Below are 21,874 nucleotides of genomic sequence, written 5' to 3' on the forward strand. Positions count from 1 at the left end.
GCTCCCGGCTCAAAGCTCCCTGGTTTCTGGCTGCCGCCCCCCCAGGCCATGTGCCTTCAGAATCCCCAGCTGCCGTCTGGGACAGCAGAGCCACGCCTGTGCTTGCCTGGGCTCTGCTCTCTCTGGGAATCACTGTATTTTTATTCTCTGAAAGACCCTGGAGGCTGCAGGCAAAGGGTTCAAAGGTAATGTACATTTTTGATGTCACTGCTTCAAAAGTAATTGCTCTTATGCTCTCAAAGATAGATGACAAACCTAGTAACAGACTGTCATAAACTAAGTTTTAACCCAGGAAAAAAGCAGCGTTGACCTTCCACATTTGCTCAGAAACATCCTCACCAGACTTTCTTACACAAACATTGGAAATAAGTGGTAAAATGTCAACAGTCCCCAGGCAGGAAAATAATGGGAGAACCTTCCTTTTTCTACTTCAGTTCTTATTTACTGGAAGATTAAAATCTACGACTGCAGGGGCTGTGGGCTGTGGCCCCGTCACCACCATTACTGGCCATGACCTGGGGCTCCAGGCCCAGGAGTACACCTCCTTCCTCACCGCTGGCCAAGTGACCTAGCTGCCACCTCTCTCCAGAGGCTGGCCTCACTTCCAAAACCCCTGATGTGGCCACCAAATTCCCATCACCAACTGGGACTTAAGTTTGCTACAAGGAAGCATAACCCTGCTCTCAGAGCCGGTGGGCAGGGTGTGCCATTGTCACTGGGCACTAGAGTCAGTGAGAAGCATGGTGGAAACCAAGCTGGTGGCCCAGGAAGATGACACCCCTGTTGCACGGGCCTGTGCTGAGTGGGGGCCAGTGGATAAGAAAGCCTGGACAAGGCTTGTTCCAGGGCTGGAACAACCCCAGGACACCGGAGTGCATGCTAGAGGTGCTTTCAGAGGGGCATGTGGGTCACCACATGGTGGGTGGAAGGACTGCAGGGGTGGATGGCCTTTGGGCTGAGCTTAAACCTCTTCAAGGTTGTCTGCAAAAACGTGCCTCAACCATGGAAGGTGGAGAAGGTGGAATTAGGCCAGGTTGGCTTTGTCAGTCCACCCCACACAGGACAGGTACGACAACACATGTCTCACAAGCACACAGTTTTGAAGTCTCTGCTAGGAACTCTCAATTCCTCTTGTGAGGCTGCTTGCTGAGTACCGCCCTCAACCACTTCCCTTATGGGGCTCCCATACTCCAACTGGGGATAGTCCCTATGCCCCAGAGCCCCTCCACATTATTTAAACTAGCCAATCAAGGGCTCCTGGGTGGTTCAGTTGGTTGAGCATCTGCCTTCCGCTCAGGTCATCATCCCAGGGTCTTAGGATCGAGCCCTGTATTGCACTCTGTGCTCAGCAGCCAGTCTGCCTATCCCCCTCCCTTTGCCTCTGTGCTCTCTCTCCCTCTCTCACACTCTCTGTCAGATAAAAAAATAAAATATTTAAAAATAATAAATTAGCCAATCCACAGAGAGCCTATAAAATCCAAGTACTCCAGCCCCCTTGCCATACATAAGCAGCATTCCACGGCTCAGCTGCTCTCACCCGTCCCCAGAGTGCAATCCCTAGCACAGCCCCAGCCACCTCCTATTTGGAACTGTCACAAAAAAGTTCTGCCTTGCATCTGAGCATCACTGCGTTGTGTCCAGCCATCAAAAGAACCTTAAATCGTATAAAACAACAGGGGACAGGTGATGAAAATCCACATATTTTTCAGGTTAGTTTCTCAGCTCCCACACAACCTGCCAGGCCATTCTAGCCTGAAGATCTTCCTCTTTGCTGGCTCCAGGGTGTCTCTAGTGAAAGTGCGATTTGTCTTTGTCTACTTGCTGGAACTTTCTCGTGCCCCACATAGCACGCTGTAGCACTGGTGAGTAAGAAATTACCTTCTCTGACCAGAGTAAAGCAGTCCCTGCAGAGCAGCCAGGGAGCCAGTTGGGGCCACAGAACCTCGGGCCTGCTATTTTGATGAGCTCTGGTCTCTCTCCAGAAGCTCTGACCTCCATGGACAGACTCAGAGTCCCCAGTACACGAGGAATGGTCATGCCAGGCTCTATGCAAAGCACTTACTTGCACCAACTCATCAAACTTTCCACCTGAGGTCCTACAGGCCACTGCCCCTGGTTGTCCATTGAGGAAGCTGAGGCACAGAGAGGTTAGCTAATAAACTGCTGCAGGGAAGTCAGGTTTCGAATTTGAGTCTCCTGCAACATTATCTTGGTTGTACAGGGCATTTTCCGATTCATAGACCCCTTCCATCCATGTTTTCCCAGAGAATACCTATGTGCAGCCAGCAAAGGGTGAGGTCAGGTGACAGGCTTATTACCCCATTTGGCAGCAAAGGACACTGAGGCTTAGAAAGATTAAGTAGCACACTTGGCTGCTCACAAGGAAGCAAGGTGGTTGCAACCACGCCACGAACTGTCAGGCACCATCGGGGCAGGAAGGCTGGGCACAGAAGAGGCAGCTGCCCAGGGTCACAGGACAGAGGACAGCCGGAGAGGCACGGCTGTGGTCCACCCCTACTCTCCAGCGTGCCACACTTTCTTTTTCACCCTTGACCCCAGACACCCTGTTGAGACAGTTGCTACCTCTTCCAGAGCTGTTGGGTTTGAAGCTAAAGCCCTATAGCCAAGCGGCCTCCACCTGAGGGGCAGGTCCTGGCCACCCTACCCTCAGGAAACAAAGTCAGGGGGACCTGGGGACCCCGGTGCAGACACCTGCACCGTGGCTCTGCTGTGAGGATGGATCTGGTGGCTAACCAGCCTTTGAGAGAGATCTCTCCTCCAAAACAAAGGCACCCATAGAGCACACAGGAGTAATATGTATTCCAGCCCATGTCTGGTAAACTCTCAGACTACAGCGGCAAGGCAGGGTCACTCGGGTTCTATTAGCTCAATTAATGAGGAGTAAGATAAGGCTAACATGCCGCTCGTCGGGCGGCTCAGCATAGAGCTGGAGTAATGGAGTTATTAACCTCAGTCAGCCACTGAATTGGGCTGCTGATTCCAACTCCATTTCCTGGTTCAGGCCTCCATTAATGGGCTGTTTATTATCCCTAATCCACGTAAGGATCAGCGGCAGAGATATGAGAGCTTCCTGGAAGGACCAAGTGATAATAAAAAAGAGAGAGAGCAGAGGAAGGCAAGAAATCCCCTCTATCTTGCATTTTAATTGTTCTCTGGTCCTACTGCTGTCCCCTCAGGAGATCAGAGCATCCTTCTCACTTCAGAACGCGCTAGGAAAGGCAAAGCTATTATCCAAGGGTGTCATTGTGCTGTCCCCGAGCACACAGTGTCACACGGAACTCAAAAGAACAAGCTTTGAAATCAAATTAGAGAGCTCTGGCCGAGAAACTACATGCCCGTTCACTTCTTACTTTCATGATGCCATCTTATTCCATCTCACTCCAGTCTCTAAAATTTAACATAATCAAAACCAAGAAATCAAACCAGCATTCAGCAGAACAAGTCATCGACACCATTAAATGCCCTGTGATTTCCCAGTTTGCCTGGCCCCATGAGTTCCTTCTGGAAAAGAGGGTGATGACTGTGCCTTGGCCTATTTCAGGGTTGTCAGCCTGTCCCACATGCCACTAGGTGAATAAGAAGTCACCTTCCCCAAGTTCAGGCCACCCCGAGTCTTTAAAAGGTCTTATATGGAGAAGAAATGCAAACAGATTGGTTGCCATTAGAGAAAAAAAAATTTTTAGGTATCAGTAAGTTATATGTACAAACACATAATGAGTAGATAGAGCAACTGCTCCCTGACGGCCATCCCTTCCATTTGTCGTTTTGGCTTCTTATTATGTACCAGGGATTCAAAACCAAATGAGTGACTACCATAAATATTTTCACACCTCTGACCGTGTAGACAAATCTGCAGCATACCCACTTGGGGTATGTGTGTGTGTAACACACTATGTGAAAATGGAAGGGGAGGGACGCCTGGGTGGCTCAGTGGTTGAGCATCTGCCTTCGGCTCAGGGAGTGATTCCCGGAGTCCTGGGATCAAGTCCCACATCAGGCTCCCCACAGGAAGCCTGCTTCTCCCTCTGTTTATGTCTCTGTCTCTCTCTGTGTGTCTCTCATGAATAAATAAATAAAACCTTAAAAAGAAAAGAAAATGGAAGAGGAAACTTGGTGCTACATTCTGAATGAGAGTTTGCCCCACCAGGAGAAGTTGGAGCCAGTTCAAGCAGCTTCTTATATCCAATTATAAATCACACATACATTCCACTTACTCTCTAGGACTACAGTGCCATAAGGTTCAAAGAGTAGAGTTTATCGCCCCATCTGACAGATAGGAAAACTTAGATTAAATGTAGCTTTTTCAAGCTGGCCGGCTGGGATCAATGCCTATCACATTGCAGAAAGGATACGTAACAGTTCAGAGCAAAGAGCTGGTTCAGACCTGGTCTCCTCCACAAGGTCCAAGGCTATGCCAAATCAAGTGCTGAATAAGCCTACTTTCTGGGTCTGTTGAGTGGATTTTTTTTTTTTTTTTTTTTTTAGTGGATTAAGTGAGATGTAAAGAAGGCATGTAATCCGCACTCAGCTACCAACATCATTCTTGTCAGGATGAGGATGACAATTCAAGACAAGGGGGCAGTTGAACCAGAAAAGGAAGAAAGTAGGGATTCTTGGTTAACACCAGCGGCAGCCTGGGACCAGCCTAAAAACACCAAGCAGAGATGTCCTGGCCGGAGCCACCAGGGCTGGCTTCAGGTGCCTGGCCCCTGACATCTGAAAGCTTCTGGAACTGCTTCTCTGGACAGGCCAGGCTTGCCCCGGCAGGCTGCACTTGGGTGTGGGATTCCCAGCCCCTACTGGCATGGCACTCATGTTTGCTACCCCATTCCTCTCCAAAGTCTGCCCTCCTGCTCCCCGGAGGAAAGGACCGCGTGTTTAGTAAAAGCCAACAACACACTCAGCACAACTGGGAGCCAAATGCAAGGAACGAAAATGGGTCACTGCCTTCCTGGGGACAACCAAAACTCCTCTGAGCTCCTCTGGACATGGGACACCACAACCACCTTGCTTAAAAAATAATAAGGAATAGAAAACCCAAACACCCACTTTCAAAGAAACCCATCAAGCAGTTTCTAATTTGCACAAAAATGAGCTGGGACACAAAGGAGCTCATCTAAAATCTGGCCCTTGGGTGATTTCTTTCTGCTCCCCAAAGTTAGTCCACTGAAATAGAGAGAGAGACAGGCTGAGCTAGGGTCTCTGAGACCCTCATCCCCAGGGATCTCTGAGGGATGTTGTGGCAGCTCTGACCTCTGGTGGGTGGTGGTGTTGGACAGGACAGGGACCTTGGGTGCCTAGCCATGGTGCAGGAGGTGCAGGGGGTGGGGGCTCAAGGCCACAGCTTGTCCCGTCCCTCCTGGCAGCACTGAGAGAGATGGAGGATGCAAAAAAAAAAAAAAAAAAAACCAGTGTGTCTGATACACTGTAAACTTCCCAACATCAATCAGAATCCTATACTCCTTCTCTATAGTAAACATTAATTTTAAAGGGAACGACCGTGCAACAAACTTGCAGCATGAAATGAATTATTTTGCAGCTAGGCAGAGGGCAGGTTCCTGGATGCAGCTTGGGATAGTTCTTTGTTTCTTTCCTCTTCTTCTACCCCCCCCCCTTTTTTTTTTTTTACTATTATTACGTTTTAACAAACTTTATAGCCCATTTTATTTGTTCTCAAATAACTTTTTCTCCTTCTTTGCAACACATCAATTACTTGGCCTACTTCCCTCACCATGTGATGTTGGAATCCAGAGATTGATACTGCTCGGCGGAATATAATTTAGTATTATGTGCCATGGGTTTATGAGGTAGGAGTCAAACAAAACATTGCGTTTGAACACTATCCATTTATTAGCTCTGAGAAGAGATTTATATTTGACAAGGAGACAATAACTTTGTTTTCTGATAAGCCAGAGAGGTCTATTTCTGTGTCCTACACAGAGCAAGGCTTCTCCTTCTCCAATAACTCTATTTACTAGCATGAATATATTTTAATAATAAAATTGATATATATGTAAATTTATTTTAATCTAATTTCATCGAACCCTCCTAAAAAAAGAGCCTTTGTAGATTGTTTTCATATCTGAATTATAGATTTCTGTATCGTATTCCCAGATTGATTTCTAGGCTATAATTCTGTCAAGATTTCCTCCTGGTGTCAAAAACAGCAACACCACAGCTAGAGTGCTTTATAATTGGCATCACAACCGAACCAGAATTACAGCCCTGATATTCATCCCATTGCCAGGTGGGCTCATTTTAGAATATTTCTTGCTTTCTTAGCCTATGCCTATACTTGAAGGTTTATGGCTAAAATTACCTTCTGAATTAATCATAAAAATGTTAATTGAAAGCAAAGGTGTGCAGAATGGAATAGTCGACACAAGGAGGAGGAGAGAGCCCTCCCCCGTGACGGCAGGGAAATACGGAAAGGTGATTAAAACAAGCGTTAAGATTAAACCTGTGTTGTAAACAAACATCGTTTCCCCCCAGCTTGTCCTCTGCTCTGGGGTCAAATAAATTAAATTGGCATTGTTTACTAAGTCTTTAGAAACTGATTTTATTCAGCGGTGAATAGAGAAACAGTTACTCGCAAGCCTGCCCTAAATCAAAGAGGTTTCCTGTGTGCTTCTGAATAAACACCGTGTCCTCCCCGGTCAGTCTGGCACCGTGTGGAGGGTCAATAAATAAAACTGTTGTTTTCTCCCTGGGGGTTAAAGAAATCGAGGCCCGGATTGGGACTGTCTCCTCCATCGGAGTCAGTGACCCACCCAGCCTTCCTTTTGGGGGCTGTTCCATCTCTTTCCAGAGCTTTTCATCCTCAGGTAGATGATGACCTTACACGGAAGCTTGCCCCCTGACATCAAAATGTGTGCGGTTGCCAGAAAACAGAGGGTGGAAACTTAGCCTTGTGGCCCTGTGATCCCTGGAAATTCGTCGACAACATGGGCAGTCAGACAGGAACTAGCAGACATCTCAGCCTGCCAGCAGAAAGCTCTGCAGCCTCTCCTCGAGGAGCAGAATGAGACAAGGTGGAGGAGAACCCAGCTATGGAGGACAGAATAACACCCCCCGACCCAGATGGCCACCTCTCCACCCCCAGAATCTGGGAGTGTGTTACTTTACCTGCTGGCAAAAGGGGCTCAGCAGATGAGATTGAGATAAAGACCCTGATATGGTCAGATTATCCCAGATTTCCTGGGTGGACCCAATCTCATCACATGGGTCCTTGAAACCTGAGAAGTGTGCCAGCTCTGGTCAGAGGGGAGATGTGACTACAGAAAGGGGTAAGCGGGTACAACATTGCTGGCTTTGGAGATAAAGGGATCCAAGATCCAAGGGATTCCCCCAGAGCCACCAGAAGGAACGCAGCCCTGCAGACTATTGGTTTTAGCCTTGTAGCACTGGCTGACGATAAATCTGTGTTGCTGAAGCCACCAAGTTTGTAGGGATTTATTATAGGAGTCGTAGTAACAAAACTAATATACCAACTCATGCTATTCTTAGGCAAAAGACAGGCCTATTATTCAAAGACAAATGGTTTGCAAAATACAACCATCTGGGGACCCACAGATAGATGCTGCCAAAAAAGAGTCATAAAAGGGGGAAAATGGAAAAAATAGAAAGAGAGAGACAATGAATACCCTTTGGAGGAAAAATTACTCCAGGACACATGAGCACATTTTCAAAAAAGACTTATCAATATACTCAACATAATTTAGGGAGAATAGGCTCTGTGATGTGGCAAATCACAGAAAAGACGTTGAAATAAAAGGGGAGATGAATGAAAGCTAACAGAGGTAAGGGGCAAAGTGAAGGGAAACGTAAAAGAGTTATAGAATTGAAAAGCTAGGGGCAACGAAAAAGTAATACAATAGAAGTTAGTTGAAGTTATAATGCAGGACAGACGGGGAAAGAACTAGGGATAAAAGCTACCAGAAAAAAATCTTAGGGGCACCAGAGTGGCTCAGTTGTTTGAGCTTCTGACTCTTGGTTTTGGCTCAGGTCATGATCTCAGGGTCCTGGGGTTGAGCCCAGAGTCTGGCTCCACACTGGACATAGAGGCTGCTTGAGATTCTCTCTCTGCCCCTCCTCCCACTTTCACTCTTTAAAAAAAAAAAAAAAAGGAAAGATGAATCAAAATTGGTAAATGGGGAGGTTGAATCTTGTAAACAGCGGGTGTTGAAATCTGAATCCAGTTGAAGAGAGAGAATTAAAACCTCACAAGTGTAGTAATTATTGCTAAAAGAAACATAACTGTCCTATTTCTAGAAAGAAATGTTTAGTAATCATAAAAATAAGAACGTGTGTTGAACAGAGTAGGACTAAACAACTTGAGAACGTGTCTGTCCCTGCCTCCCCCTCCACACAGTGGAGAGTGGACAGGCAGGGGGTGAGGAGGGGGCACACAGGGAAGTTCTTCCTCTTTCCTCTTCCATGTTACATGGTCGGATACTTTTGTTTCATTTCAAAATCAACCAATTGAGAAATACAGCCCAACCATGTATGTGAAACATGCCAGCAGGGCTGGAGATCAACAAGACGAGAACCAGAGCATCATCTGCATGGGTTGTTGGGAAGGGGAGAAGGGAACAACCTCAGTAACAGGAGTCAAAGGAGACACAGATCAGAAAGAAAAGATGGGTGCCCGGCTGGCTCAGTCTGAGGAGTGGGCAACTCTTGATCCTGGGGTCGTGAGGGTGTAGAGATTACTAAAAAATAAATAAATAGACTTTTTTAAAAAAAGATGGAAAACAAAGGAAACCATAATGAAGCATAAAATAAAGTGAGAATGGCAAAAATAAGTGGGATAATTTCAACTATTCAAGGAATAAAAAAGCAGGTTGATAAGAAAGTGTTAAGCTCAATTTTATTCTGTCCACACTACAACAAAAAATAAGGGAAGCAAAGCAGCTGGAAGTAAAAGTGAGGGCCGCAGAAGTGCAACAGAGCAACCATGAGCTGAGTACCAGGTACATGAAAGCCATGTTGGAACACACACCAAACTGTTTCCTTCCAAAGCCCACCCAGAAAAATGACCAGAGGGGAAAGCCTACCTGATGTGACAGAGAGAACAGAGGAAGGGACACAACCACAGAATGTCTGGGGCTGGAAAGCAAGGGGGCCCATGACAACCAGCTATAGAGATTCCCCCTCCCCCCCAAAAGGCTAAACCCCAAGTCAACAGTAGAAATCACTGAGAACAAACCAGTTGTCACCAGCAAACCCTCCAAAGGCTCAAGCACAAGCACCACTCTGGCACCAGTGGCTAAAATGAGGAGGATTGGTTGAAACTCATCTCAGAAGACATCAAGCCCCATATCCCCTCTCACTCCACCTAGCCGAGCCAATGCCACTCTTCCATTTGGGTAGAAATGGAAGGAGAGGGTATAATCAGGCTCTTCAGGCTGAAGAGTGCCAGGCACTACTTGAGAGCCTGCACCTGTACCGAAATTAGGGGAACCAGGTCAAAAATATGCAGATGGCGTGCGGTGTGCGACACCTCTTCCCACCTCTTACTGCTTCTCCCTTCCCTGGACTCTACTCTGTCTACCCTCCAGCAGGAGGCTTAGAACCTGAGCAGGACAGAGGAATCTGGTGGATGGTTCTGCACAGATAGCCCCAAGAGATCACCTTTCAATGAAGACAAAGCCTGTGGGCTCCTCCTATGCTGCTGTCCATTGGTGTCTTACTCCCCCAGTCTTACACAGGAGCAAGCCACCAAGGGTACCCAATGTCTGAAAGACAATCAAACAAAAGAATCTACTGAGGGAGAATGAGACCAAGACACACGAAACCTCAACAGGAGCAGGCTGTGCAGGAGGGGAGCCTCCCACCTCTTGCAAAAACAAGCCTATCATGTCACCATCTCCAAGAGATAAAATAATCCATGATACAAGATCAAGAGATTTTAAAAGGAATGAAAAAAGAGCTCTTGAATCTTATAAAAATAAATACTACAGCCACAATTAGAAATGCAATAGGATTGGGAGAAGAAGTTGAGAACTGTAGAAAGTAGAGCAAGACAAAATAAAACCAACCATGCACATGAGCAGACCAAAAAACTAAAAATATAGGAGAAAAGAGAGAAAATATATTTTTAAAGAATTTAGAGGGCCACTCCAGGAGGTCTAATACCCAAATAATAGGTTCCAGAGAACAGGCGGGAGCGGGGGGGGGGGGGGGGGAAGAAAAAAAAAAAAAGAAATCTATCAACAAAATAATTGAAGAGAATTTCCAGAAGTGAAGGACACATAGGTTCTCAGATTAACCTCAGGTAAAATGGAGTAAATTAGACCCATACCAAAGAAATGAATGAAATTTTACAGTGAAATTTTAGAACTGTGGGAACAAAAGGAAGATCCTACCAACTTCCAAAGAGAGGAAAAAAGGTCATTGATGAAGGATCAGAAATCAGATTGGCATTGGGCTTCTTAATGGCAATTCGATATTGTGGAGGGAGAGTGACTTTGGTTAATTCCTTGCCCAGGGCGCCTGGGTGGCTCAGCCAGTGAAGCGTCTGCTTTTGGCTCAGGTCATGATCTCAGGGTCCTGGGATCAAGCCCTAAGTCAGGCTCCCGGCTTAATGGGGAGCCTGCTTCTCCCTCTCCTTCTGGCCCTCCCCTGCTTGTGTGTGCTCTCTCTGTCTCACATAAATAAATAAATCCTTTTTAAAAAATTTTAATTCCTCATCCAACCAAACTACACAGCAAGTATGAAGGTAGGATAAGGACACTCTCAGACGTGCCAAGTCCCCCAAAATTTACCTCCCATGCCACCTTTCTTGAGAAGCTACTGATGTATGTGCTTGACCAAAATGAGGTAGTAAACCAAGCAAAAGAAAATTGGGGGATGCCAAACAAGCTCCCTTCTGTGGGAGAGAGGCAAAGGGAGTCTTGGGTGATTATTAAGTTCAGGAAAGACAACAAGAATAAAGAAAGGCAAAGCAAATGGAAGGAGCTCCTTCCATTCTGGCGCAGCTGGCACCCCGAGGGAGGGTTTTCTGGAATAACCACACACCTGTGTGCTTGCACCACAGTGGCCAGAACCTCTGTAGTCCCTTTATCACCGTGACAGAGAGTGGGACACAGGATCTGCCTATTGGGTACCAGAATGCTTCCCTGAAAACTGATGTGTTGGTGCTAAGGAGGACACCCTGAATGTGGGTCCCAGTTCTGTCACCAATGGCCACTCCCACCAAGATGACCCTTCACAACGAACATGTTGCTAACATAAGCCTTTATGAACTGTGTAACTTGGTGCCAAAACATATAAAGCAAACACTGCAGGAAGAGAACAAGAAACATTAATAAAAATACAGTAGAGGGCGCCTGGGTGGCTCAGTCAGTTAAGCGTCCAACTCCTGACTTCCACTCAGGTCAGGATCTCCGGGTCATGAGATCGAACCCCACATTAGATTCCTCACTCAGTGCAGGGTCTGTTCAAGATTCTCCTCCTCTGCTCTGCCCCTTGATGTTCTCTTGCTCTCCAAAAAAATAAAATAAAATACACTTCTTTTCAAATACTCACTGAAAAATCACCCACAGAATATAGCTCAATAATTTTTTTTTTAAATTAGAGGTTGGGGATCCCTGGGTGGCTCAGCCATTTAGCACCTGCCTTTGGCCCAGGGCGTGATCCTGGAGTCCCAGGATTGATTCCCGCATCAGGCTCCCTGCCTTGAGCCTGCTTCTCCTCCCTCTGCCTGTGCCTCTGCCTCTCTCTGTGTGTCTCTCATGAATGAATAAATAAAATCTTAAAAAAGATAAAATAAAAAATTAAAGGTTGTACTTGAGCAAGTTCTCCATACTCCATACTCTGCACTAAAATAAAAAACTAATAATGTGAGTTGAAAAAGCAATAAAATGCCAACTACCTAGAAATTTAAAACTCTCCTAAACCAAATCACAGTTTCTGCAACAACTGACCCCAAACAGCCAGGAGCTGAGTGACCAATAACTAGCAGTGTCAGGTTAAGACCAACCAGAAAAAAGCCATATATGCTCCCCTGGCCAACCACATGGGGTGCCCTTCTGCCAAGTGGCCGCCTCCCGCTCCCCCAGGCCACACCTGGGCAGGACACACTTGCAGGGGCCCATTCGTCCACTGCTGGCTTTCCCGCTCCGCTGCCCCCTCGGAGCCTCTGCCAAACCCAGGTGATGTGACGACTCCCTCATGAGCAAGGCCTGGCTAAGTGGCCTTTGGATCTGCTGCTTCTATCTCCACAACATACCCAATGACGGTGAGCTCTCAAGTTCAAGTTACAGGAAGAAGAGCAGAATATTCAGCAGCACTGGACACTTGTTTTGGAACACATGGCCAGCCTTTTGGGGAAAAAGTGTTCAGCTTATACTGCATACCCACATGAAAACAACTATCAGATGCACCAAAGCTTTCGATGTACAGAATGAAAGTGTGAAAATAGTAGAAAAAGGAAGTGTCTGTTGATTGGCACAATTCCCTGAGGAAGGCAGGCCTGGAATAACCTGCTAGGGGCTATGGCTCACAGGTCCAAGCACCGCGAGTGACAGAGCCTGGATCCGAAACCAGGCTTGACTCCCGGTTCACAGGCAAGTGCAATGGGCAGGTGGGGGTCGGGGTGCCCAAGAGACCTCCCACTTTGGGAATCACAGGAGGCTTCTTGCATACCACAAGCCGTCAGGTGGACCTTGGCAGCTGAGCCCCTGGGGAGAACGTGGCCGCTGGCAGGGACCTTCTGGGAGGTGGTGTGGTCCGCAGCCCCACCGGAAGGGGACAGCTTACCTGTTGGGCTGGTAGCCCAGGCTGTTCAGCATCTGTGCCTGGTCCAGGTCTTTGGGGAAGCCATGTAGCACCCACCCTCTCTGAATGCAGTCCTGCTGGCTCAGGCGCTGGCTCAGCACCTTCATGATGATGCTGTCAGGGACTGCAGAGAAAGGGGGCCGGTGGTCACTCTGTCATCCTAGGCACCATTCCTTACCCAACAGGAGTGTGAGGTTGCGGTGGCAGCCTGTGGCCCATGGGTCTCCCAACGCCCTCGACCCTGAACTGAACTGATGAAGAGTAGGGTTTAGGTGGACGAGACTTCGGGTGCACAGGTCCCTCTGAGGTCCCAGCAATGGGACCTCAAAGGAACGTGGCTGCTTGAGAAAGGAAAAGCACTGGTGACCTTGACCTTGATCCTTCCCGGACCTTGACACGATACCATGCATGTCAGTGGCCAGGGTAGTTCCCAACCCTCCAGCAATACGTGGGCAGCCCTCGTGCACCCAGGATCCCGTGTTTGCAGCAAAAGACTTTCCAGGGCAGCACACCAGGCCCCCGGGGGAAGGTTTAGCTTTCCTGCAATGGGACCCCATTGGTGCCTCGGGGTGTTCTCTGCTCATCGGCAACACACAAGCAACTCTTGCTCTCTTCCTTCCTCCTTTTCTCCCCTCCTTGATGTCTAAAATCAAATCTCAAGAATTATAACTCTAGTTATAACCAGAGACTGAAATACAGTCTCCTGGAGAATGAGATATTGAGAAGCTTCTTGTTTACATTACCACAATTGACATTTTCCTGAAATTTATACCTCTTTCTCAGACTCATTAAATATCCTATGTTGCTGATGTACTGTGTTTTAGCAATTTGCACTGCATTTCCTGCACTTTGCACTCATTTTTCCAGAAATACTTGGTAAATATTACCAGTGTTTGCTATGGATGTGGCCCCGACAGGCTGGTTTCCTAGAGTTGCAACGAGGGTGTTTGGCGGCTTCTCTGGAGACGCCCAGTCCCCCTCCTACCAGCCATCCACAGTTTGGGCAAGTGGCCGTGGTGCATACATCTGAAACCTTCCAAAGGCCCTCAGGCTGGCAGCCAACTGACCACAGAGGTGAGAGAGGCAGAAACAGCTGCTTTCCTCTATGGCCATGACACACTCCTTACTCCCTTTGTCACCAAAGGACCATAAACCTTATTCTGAGTGATTTGCATTTCCCGAAATTTGTTCTTTCTAACATCTTTCAGCCTTTTTTTTCACCAGTCTCGAGGAAAGAGCAGACAAGGCTTTTGCTGTAATAAGAATATCTGGCTATATAACATGAGCAAGAAGTTGATACAGCTAATCCCATCTCTCCCACTGCTTACACCTGCTGTGGCTCCCCAGTGCTGGAGGATAAGAGTGGTCACTTCCCCCATGGCCAGCAGTCCCTGCAGTCTCTGACTCCTGGATCTCTCCCAGGTGACTCTCCCCCAGCTCCTCACCTCCCTTTTGTGTCTGCCAGTCCCTCCATCCAGGACATTCCCCCCCCACACCCGGCCTGGGGCAAGCCTTTGGACTCAGCCTTCAGGCCCAGTGGAATGTCTCCCTGAGGACTGCACCCAGCCTGGGTTAGCACCTGTACCTCTCCTTTGCTTGCTACCCTTGTAGCTGGCTAAGTCTTTGTGTGATGTCTGCCTCTTCCAAAAGACAGTGGGTTCCATGAGGGAAAAGACAATGTCCAACCTCATTTCCCCCCTGGATTAAGCATGAAATAGATGCAGAATAAACACACAGGAGGCTTCCCTTTTCAAAAGCTTCACTGCAACTAACCAAACATGTTAAAAACAACTTGCCCAGACTCTGGGGACCCCAAGTGGTGGAGAGAACACAGGTTTGAGGGGCACACAAATCTAGGGCCTGGGGCCTGCCCTCACATGACTGACCTCAGCTGGTCACCCAACCTCCCCAACCAAGTGTCAGATTCCTCATCTGCCGGAAGAGCAAACAGGATCTGTCATCATGGGGTTAGTGGCACACATGGCCTTCCAGGCATGTGTTAGACACTTGAAGATGGTGGAGGCTGGTACCTTTCAGTTCAGGAGATGTACGTTGGAAAATAATAGGAATATTTCCATGTTTTCCCATGGTCAGGGTGTTCTGAGAACAGACTGCTGGCTCCTGGGATATAGGATGACTGACTTCAAACAGGCCTTGAGAGTTAAAGATAGAGACTGCGCAGAGACTTAGGGACCTGTCTCGAGACCTTTGTTCATATTCCCAGGGTCGCAAACCTAGGGCCAGCTGCCCTCCATAAGCTCCAAAAGTCATAATTTCAGGGCTTGTCCCCTGTGCTACAGATCCCTGTATCTGTACACAGGGTATGTCGGCTCTCACAACATCACCCATGAAGATCTGCGCTGTGGGGAGCTAGCATTCAGATTATGGTATGAATAAATAACAGGCCTGTTCTTTGTTCCAGAACCCTATGTCTTGTTACAGGATAAATAAATATAGATTAAAAACAAAATAGGTTAAGAATCTGCCATATTGCTTTCTAATCCCAGTCTACTCTTAACAATTTATGGATATTTTCACCTAAATCAGAAACTAATACAGAAATAAACCCTTCCTAGTGATCTGTCCAATGGATAGTTATGGAGCATCCGTGCTATGCCAGGCACTGTGTCGGGCATGGTAATATGTGGCAAGCAAGAAGCCAAGGCCCTGCCCCCCTGAAGTTGACATTTTAGCAAGGGGCAAAGACAATGCACAGATAAACAACCATTGCAGGGAGTCATAAGTACTGTAAAGAAAATAAACCAAGTGATGGGAGGCTGCTGGTGTGACCGGCTGTAGGACAGCCTCTGAGGAAGTCCCATCTGGATGAGATCTGAATCGTAAGTCCAGCTGTGTGAAGACCCAGGGAGCGGTTTCTAGGCAGAGAGGGTGGTGAGGGCCCAGGCCCTGAGGCTAGAATGATCTGGACACATTCAAGGTTCAGAGAAAGGGCCCCTGTGACTGGAGCAGAGAGGTCTGCGGGAAGTGAGGGTGGACAGGCCCAGCCAGGTCTGCAGGAAGGAAGGGGGGTGGGATTTGGGCCACACACAGGCCAGGCCACCTTGGGAATCATCATGTGTTGGCCCTTCAGTGCATATTTATTGAATGAACACATGGGGGTTAATCTCAGGATGCTGCATTTGGCCACATCTGCACATGGAAAGCTCATTTTGTGGTATCAGCCAGGGAGTCCCCATTTGGGGTCCCCAGGTCCTAAGGATGTGGCTAATCAACAGTACAATTTTCTAAGTGGTCACTGCAGGCTCCTAAGGGCAAAAATGGACCCCTTGTAAGATCTGCAAAGAGCTTGGGCTGAGGACCCTGAATCAAAGTCACCAGCTAATAGCCAACTTTTTAAATTTTTAGGAAGGAAACATCTGTTGCTGAGCCCCTGTACACAGAGCTCTTAAAGTTTGTGGGAATCTGATTCAGCAATGCCCTGTCAGAGAGAGGCCAGCTGTGGTAAGAGGGGGCCTTAGCTTCCCTCTCCTGGTCCCAGTTCTGCCCCAATCCCCTCTGACACTCTGAACCTCAGTCTCTCTGCAAACTGGGAAGGTGGGTGAGCTGTGCCTTGAGCAGGCGAGGAGAGGGGGCTACAGGAGGATTTGTGATACAGCTGCATTTCTTAAATTTATTCTAAGCAGTCCTTAGAATAAAACTCAGAAAACTCACCACTTCATTCCCCTGGATTCCTTTCTCAGGGCAAGTGTGAGCTGAGAGCCCAGTGGTTCAGCAGACTCTGCTTGGCAGCAATGGGACCTCCTTGAACCTCGGTGTCCTCCTCTGTAACACCTGCCTCACTGGCTATTGTGGGGCCAGTAGAGGACTCACTGAAGATGCCAGATCCATTAGAGGTCTTCCAAAGGGCCGGGTAGGTATTCCTAGTCCTCTCCCAAAGTTTATTCAGATTTCCCATCAGATCACTAGGATGAAGCCACTGGCAAGAATATGTGACCCTTGAATTTCACACTTTTCAGATTAAATTTCAGAAATTCAACACCTGAGCTCAAATCAGACTTTAGGAGAGTACTGTAGGTTTGAAATGGGCTTGCCAGTGGAGAAGGAGATCCCCTACGTAAGGAGCTTGCTGACCAGTGACACCCTGGGTGCATTAAGGCCTCTGTTGTGTGGGAGTGAGGGCTAGGTTGGGCCAATATTTGTCTCTCTGACAGGCCCTATGGTAAAGCAAGCTGCGCCCTAGGGAGGCCTGAGCTGCTAACCTGCAGCCTTCTCGAGGCAACAGAGGGCGGCTCATGAGGCTCAGAGCCCTGGGGATTCGCATAGGGAAGGCCCTGGAAGGTCATCCCATTGACCTCCCTCATTTCAAAGGTGAGAAACCAAGGCCCCGAGAGGTTGTGGCTTAAGTGACCTTCACTGGAGTGAAACATGACTTGAGGGAAGAACGGAAGACCAGATGAAAACACAAAGAGACTTTCTGCGGGGGGTCAAGGGGGGATAAATTTACAAAGATTTCTAGAGAGAATTTCCCAATTTCCCATTACAAGTTAAAATGTAGGGGAACCTGGGAGTTGAGGGTCTGACTCTTGATTTCAGCTCAGGTCATGATCTCAGGGTTGTGAGATTGAGCCCCAAGTTGGGGTTCGTGCTCAGCACAGAATCTGTTTGGGATTCTCTCTCCCTCTGCCCCTCCCCACCTCGCATTCTCTCTAAATAAGTAAATAAGTAAATAAAATCTTTTTTAAAAATTTAAGAACAAGTTAAAATGTTCACGCCTTTCAACCCAGCAATCTCGTTTTTAAGAACTCATACCTCAGCTATAATAGCACAGACAGGAAGCGATGTATGCACGAAGATGTCCATCTTGGTGCCGCTTCCAGTGTTGACAATCAGAAACACTGTCTGTACAATGTCTGTCAGCAGAAGACGGGCTCAATAAAGGATGGTACGTCTACGTGATGAGATACGATGCACCTTTCAACAAACCATTTCTACTCATACTAACTTGGAAAGAAGCCTCTGACTTCTGATCAGGGGAAAAAGCAGGTCAACAAACGGCGTGTATGATACGGTCTAATTCAAATACACAGACACATATACACACGGCATACACACACCCACATGTACACACACTCCATGCACACGAGCCAGTGGAGAGGCCCCTCTTACACCGTATGAATCAGACCCGAGCCCTCGCAGAGCCCAGGGCCCTGGAGTCGAGAGAGGCAGGGACCAGTTGGAAAGGCAGGAGGACGACAGAGAAGCAGGAAGTGCTAAGGGCTGCAAGGAGGGGGAGACGCATTTTGGTGAAGGTGGAATGCACACTGATTCGGACTTTGGGCCAAAACCAAAACGAGTGCCTCTTTTCAGGAGTCAGGGGAACACAGACCCTCAGGTCAGCACTTCTCAGGAGGGCTCACCATAATTTCGAACTGCTAATTCTTCGTTCCTATTAATCTGCTGTTGCCTATGTCCCCAGCTTCACGCCACCCCCTGAGAATAGGGACCCCAGGAAAGTCAGGCACATGGCAAGCACTTAATAAACACTCCGAATGAATAAATGATGGATGATGAATGCATGAGTGAGTGAGTAGTACCACTTCTAAAACCAGAAGGCTCTTTGCTCCCTTCCGTGTTTGTGGCAGAACGAGGGATTGTCCTTCGGTGCACAGAACCAGGTCCCTCGGCAAGGGCGGACCACCAGGCTGGCTCTGAGCGATCCCTTCTGGCTACACCACGACCCACTCGTGGATCAACCCACTCTTGGATCAATCAGGCAGTCCTAAGACTGTGAGCTGATGGCTAGGATATTTCAAAATAAAATCCTGTGTGTGTTTGTGTCTCTGTGTGTGTGGTGGGCAGCCTCCGGGTGGGTGCAGACACAAGCTTGGGTGGGTTCGAGGGATGGGTCCCTGCAACTTCCTTTTTCTTTCTTTCTTTCTTTCTTTCTTTCTTTCTTTCTTTCTTTTTTTTTTTTGTTCTCTATTTTTTACAATGTTTAAAGGCTTCCATTTAAAAAGCAGAGTTTTTTAAAAGAAAAAATTTTTCAAGATTTTATTTATTCATTCATGAGAGACACACAGAGAGAGGCAGACACAGGCAGAGGGAGAAGCAGGCTGCCTGCGAGGAGCCTGCTGTGGGACTCAATCCCAGGACCCCGGGATCACGATGCTAGGCAAGGGCAGACGCTCAACCGCTCAACCGCTGAGCCACCCAGGGGGCCCAAAAGGAAATTATAAATGCCTACAGGAGGTTGGAATGGCCACTGGAGAGACTGTCAGAAAAGGACAAAGGATGCAATCTCCCCAAAGGCCATCCGTGCCCCCATTAGTGGCTCTCACTCAGGGGGGAACCAGGGCTGCTGGAGGGGGCCTCCCACCCCCATTACGGCACCAGCTCCCTACAGGGTCTGCCCAGGCTCTGTGCCCAGACCCGCCATTCTCAAGTAGTCTGGGAAAGTTGCTCGAACCCTCCCTCCCACAACCCACAAGGCCGGTTCCTCTGTCCCTCAGTCTGGGTGGAGGAGCTTCTGGAGGGGCTGCAAGGTCCTCTCCCAGCACGGACAGATCGGACAGATCAGCATAACACCAAAGGGTCTCCTCCGCAGAGATGGCAGTGCCCCCCAGCAGGGGCTGGGCAAGGCGGCTGGCGGCGGCTCTGGGCACTGCTTCCTGGCCGCGCCGCGGACCGAGCAGCCCTCCAGGCTCCCCTCTGCTGGACAGGGCTGGGGTGAGGGGGGCAGCCGCTGCTCTGCCTCCAGTGCCTTTCCCGGGCCCACCCCTGAGCCCCTCCCCCCCCCACCGGGGCTTCTGCTCTGCACCTTTGTTTAGCTACTGCCTTTCTTTTCCTGAAGGCTATCGACTCATTTTCCCAAACCCACAAGGTCTGACCAGCCAGTTCAGCAAAAATGTAGCTTTTCGGAACAGATCTCGCTGGATGTGTTCTGCTGAAAGTTTAAAGTCTCCTTGATAATGCTGTCCATTTACCCTTTATCCTCCTCTCAGATAGAGATTTTCAGAGCAGTCTAAAGTCTTTCTCCACTGAGTCAGGTGCCTCAGGCTTGATTTCTTGGCTTGACAGTTAACATCTTACCCTGCCTGTAAGCTACTGCCGAGGGCTACCTCTCCAGAATGTCCTGTCAACCCTAAATTTAGCAAAGTGCAAGATATGAATATCCCATTATTTCATAAGGCCACACCACATGGTTTCAGGGTGTTTTTTTTTTTTTTTTCTGAAAATCTTCCATAAAAGATGGCAGTTTCACACTGACCTCGAGGTTATTAAAATCTCAATCCATTTATTCCCTGCTGGCTGGGTGTGCTTGGCACAGGGGTTGATGGGGAGCCATGGTCACAGGTGAGAGGCTCTCTGGCCCCATAAGGATCCTCCCGGGTCCCCGTCACTCTACCCAGGACTCCAGGCCCACCCACTGTCTTGAAAGGAAGGCATTGCTGTTAAAAACCCAGCTCAGGTCAAGCTCCTTCGTGCACATCAATCCTGACAGGAGAAAGAGGCAATCGAGAGGGACCCCCATGAGATGCCCGGACAGACAGACCAGCCAGATTTTCCTTCCCCGGCTATGGGCCCGATGTGTCATCTCAGTCAAGTCCAGCTCAGAGAGCTGCAGAGTGGGAGGCCAGGAGGAGAGCACCTGGGCCAGCTGAGGATTTTCCTGGGCAAGCTGGAGCTGAGGGGCAGAAGGGATGGGCTCCAGGCCCCACTGGAGCCCTCCTGCTGCACCACACTGCCGCCTGCTGTCCGCGTCCTTGCATTCCTGCACTCGCTGGCCGGTTAGCGCCCAGACTTGGGACTCAGCTGGGAGGGGCGGCACGAGGGGGCTAGGGCTACTGGAACTGGCCCCAGGAGGCCAGGGCAGGAAGTGGAGAAAAGGAACCTGCTGCCTCAGTCAGGGCTTATAAGGTAAAAGAGACCGCAGACTGATGGATATGCCCAAAAATAAGCTGATTACCCTCCTCCCGCCAGGGCCGATCAGAAACAGCTGGGTGCCTCATCACACCCCCTACACACTGCAGGTGCATAGCCTTCTACCCACACTCAGAAACCCACTTCTGTCTACCACACACATCCCTACACGCATCCTGCACACATACACCTGCATAGACATGCTATGCACACACTCAGACCCACGCACTCGCCTTCAACACCCCTACACACCCACCACACAATCACCTACAACACCCCTACACAGCCCACACCCGTACAACACCCCAAACCCCTATACTATATACACACATTGCACACCCACTACATGCACATTTACACACACACCTATATGTACCCCCAAGCACCCTGCACCCACCTGCATGCACAACACCTCCACCCTGTACCCCATACCTATCCACATGTGGTATGTTACATACCACCAACCCTCGCCTATATGCACACCCCACGACTACCCCATGGCTTCTTCCCTCTTCAAGCCCGCCTTGAAATCGAGGTAAAGGTGACATCCAGCTGTCTGGCAGGTTTGTGGAAGACTCAGAATGTGCTTCTCTTCCCCCTTCCCGACATCCCAATACAGTGCCTGGTCCTGCCAGCTACCCAAGGGGGCCGGTGGGGGGAGTCTTGGAAGGGAACAGGACTGTGAAGGAGAAAGGGCTGCTTTTGTTTCCGTTTTTTGTTTCCACCTTATAGGGAGATTTGAAAGAAACGGGGCTCCCACCCCCCCACACATGCATTTCTTGGCCCAGGACATAGCTGAGGCCCCTGTAGGGCCTCAAATTACTACCACTGTAATTCAGCAAAACCTAAACTCCTACCATTTCCAGGAGACTGTTACTACCACCACTACTACCCCGCCTTGGTACTGCTTCCTGGTGGCCCAGGCTTGCAAGCCCCCCTCACTGCCGCCACTGCCACACCGGAAATCACCAGCATCCGAGAAGGACTCGCATCGCCAACCCGCCTGGGGGGCGGGGGGCCGCGGCTAGGTGTTCCACCAGTGATGCCGGTTGTTTATTATTTACTGCCACCTGCTGTCCAGTCGTGGACACTGCGCCCCAAGTGAGCACTTCAAATGATGAACAGGACCTTTCTGAACCATGTGTGGGAGGTAAGGAGGAGAAACTAGATGCTTCCATTTGATCACACCCTG

The 21,874-nt window shown here is 48.8% G+C and overlaps 1 protein-coding gene across 3 annotated transcripts in view; it reads right to left on the reverse strand.

Annotated features, from left to right (window-relative positions):
- The window catches only part of AK8 (adenylate kinase 8), a 127,344-nt gene that overhangs the window by 34,324 nt on the left and 71,146 nt on the right, over window positions 1-21,874 (reverse strand). For all 3 annotated transcript variants that reach the window (XM_041727223.1, XM_041727222.1, XM_041727224.1), the window contains one exon: window positions 12,784-12,925. In XM_041727223.1, coding sequence (XP_041583157.1) covers window positions 12,784-12,925 — 142 coding nt within the window. The remainder of the gene's footprint in view (window positions 1-12,783; window positions 12,926-21,874) is intronic.

This window comes from Vulpes lagopus, chromosome 12 (genome assembly GCF_018345385.1).
Source record: "Vulpes lagopus strain Blue_001 chromosome 12, ASM1834538v1, whole genome shotgun sequence".
Taxonomy (NCBI): domain Eukaryota; kingdom Metazoa; phylum Chordata; class Mammalia; order Carnivora; family Canidae; genus Vulpes; species Vulpes lagopus.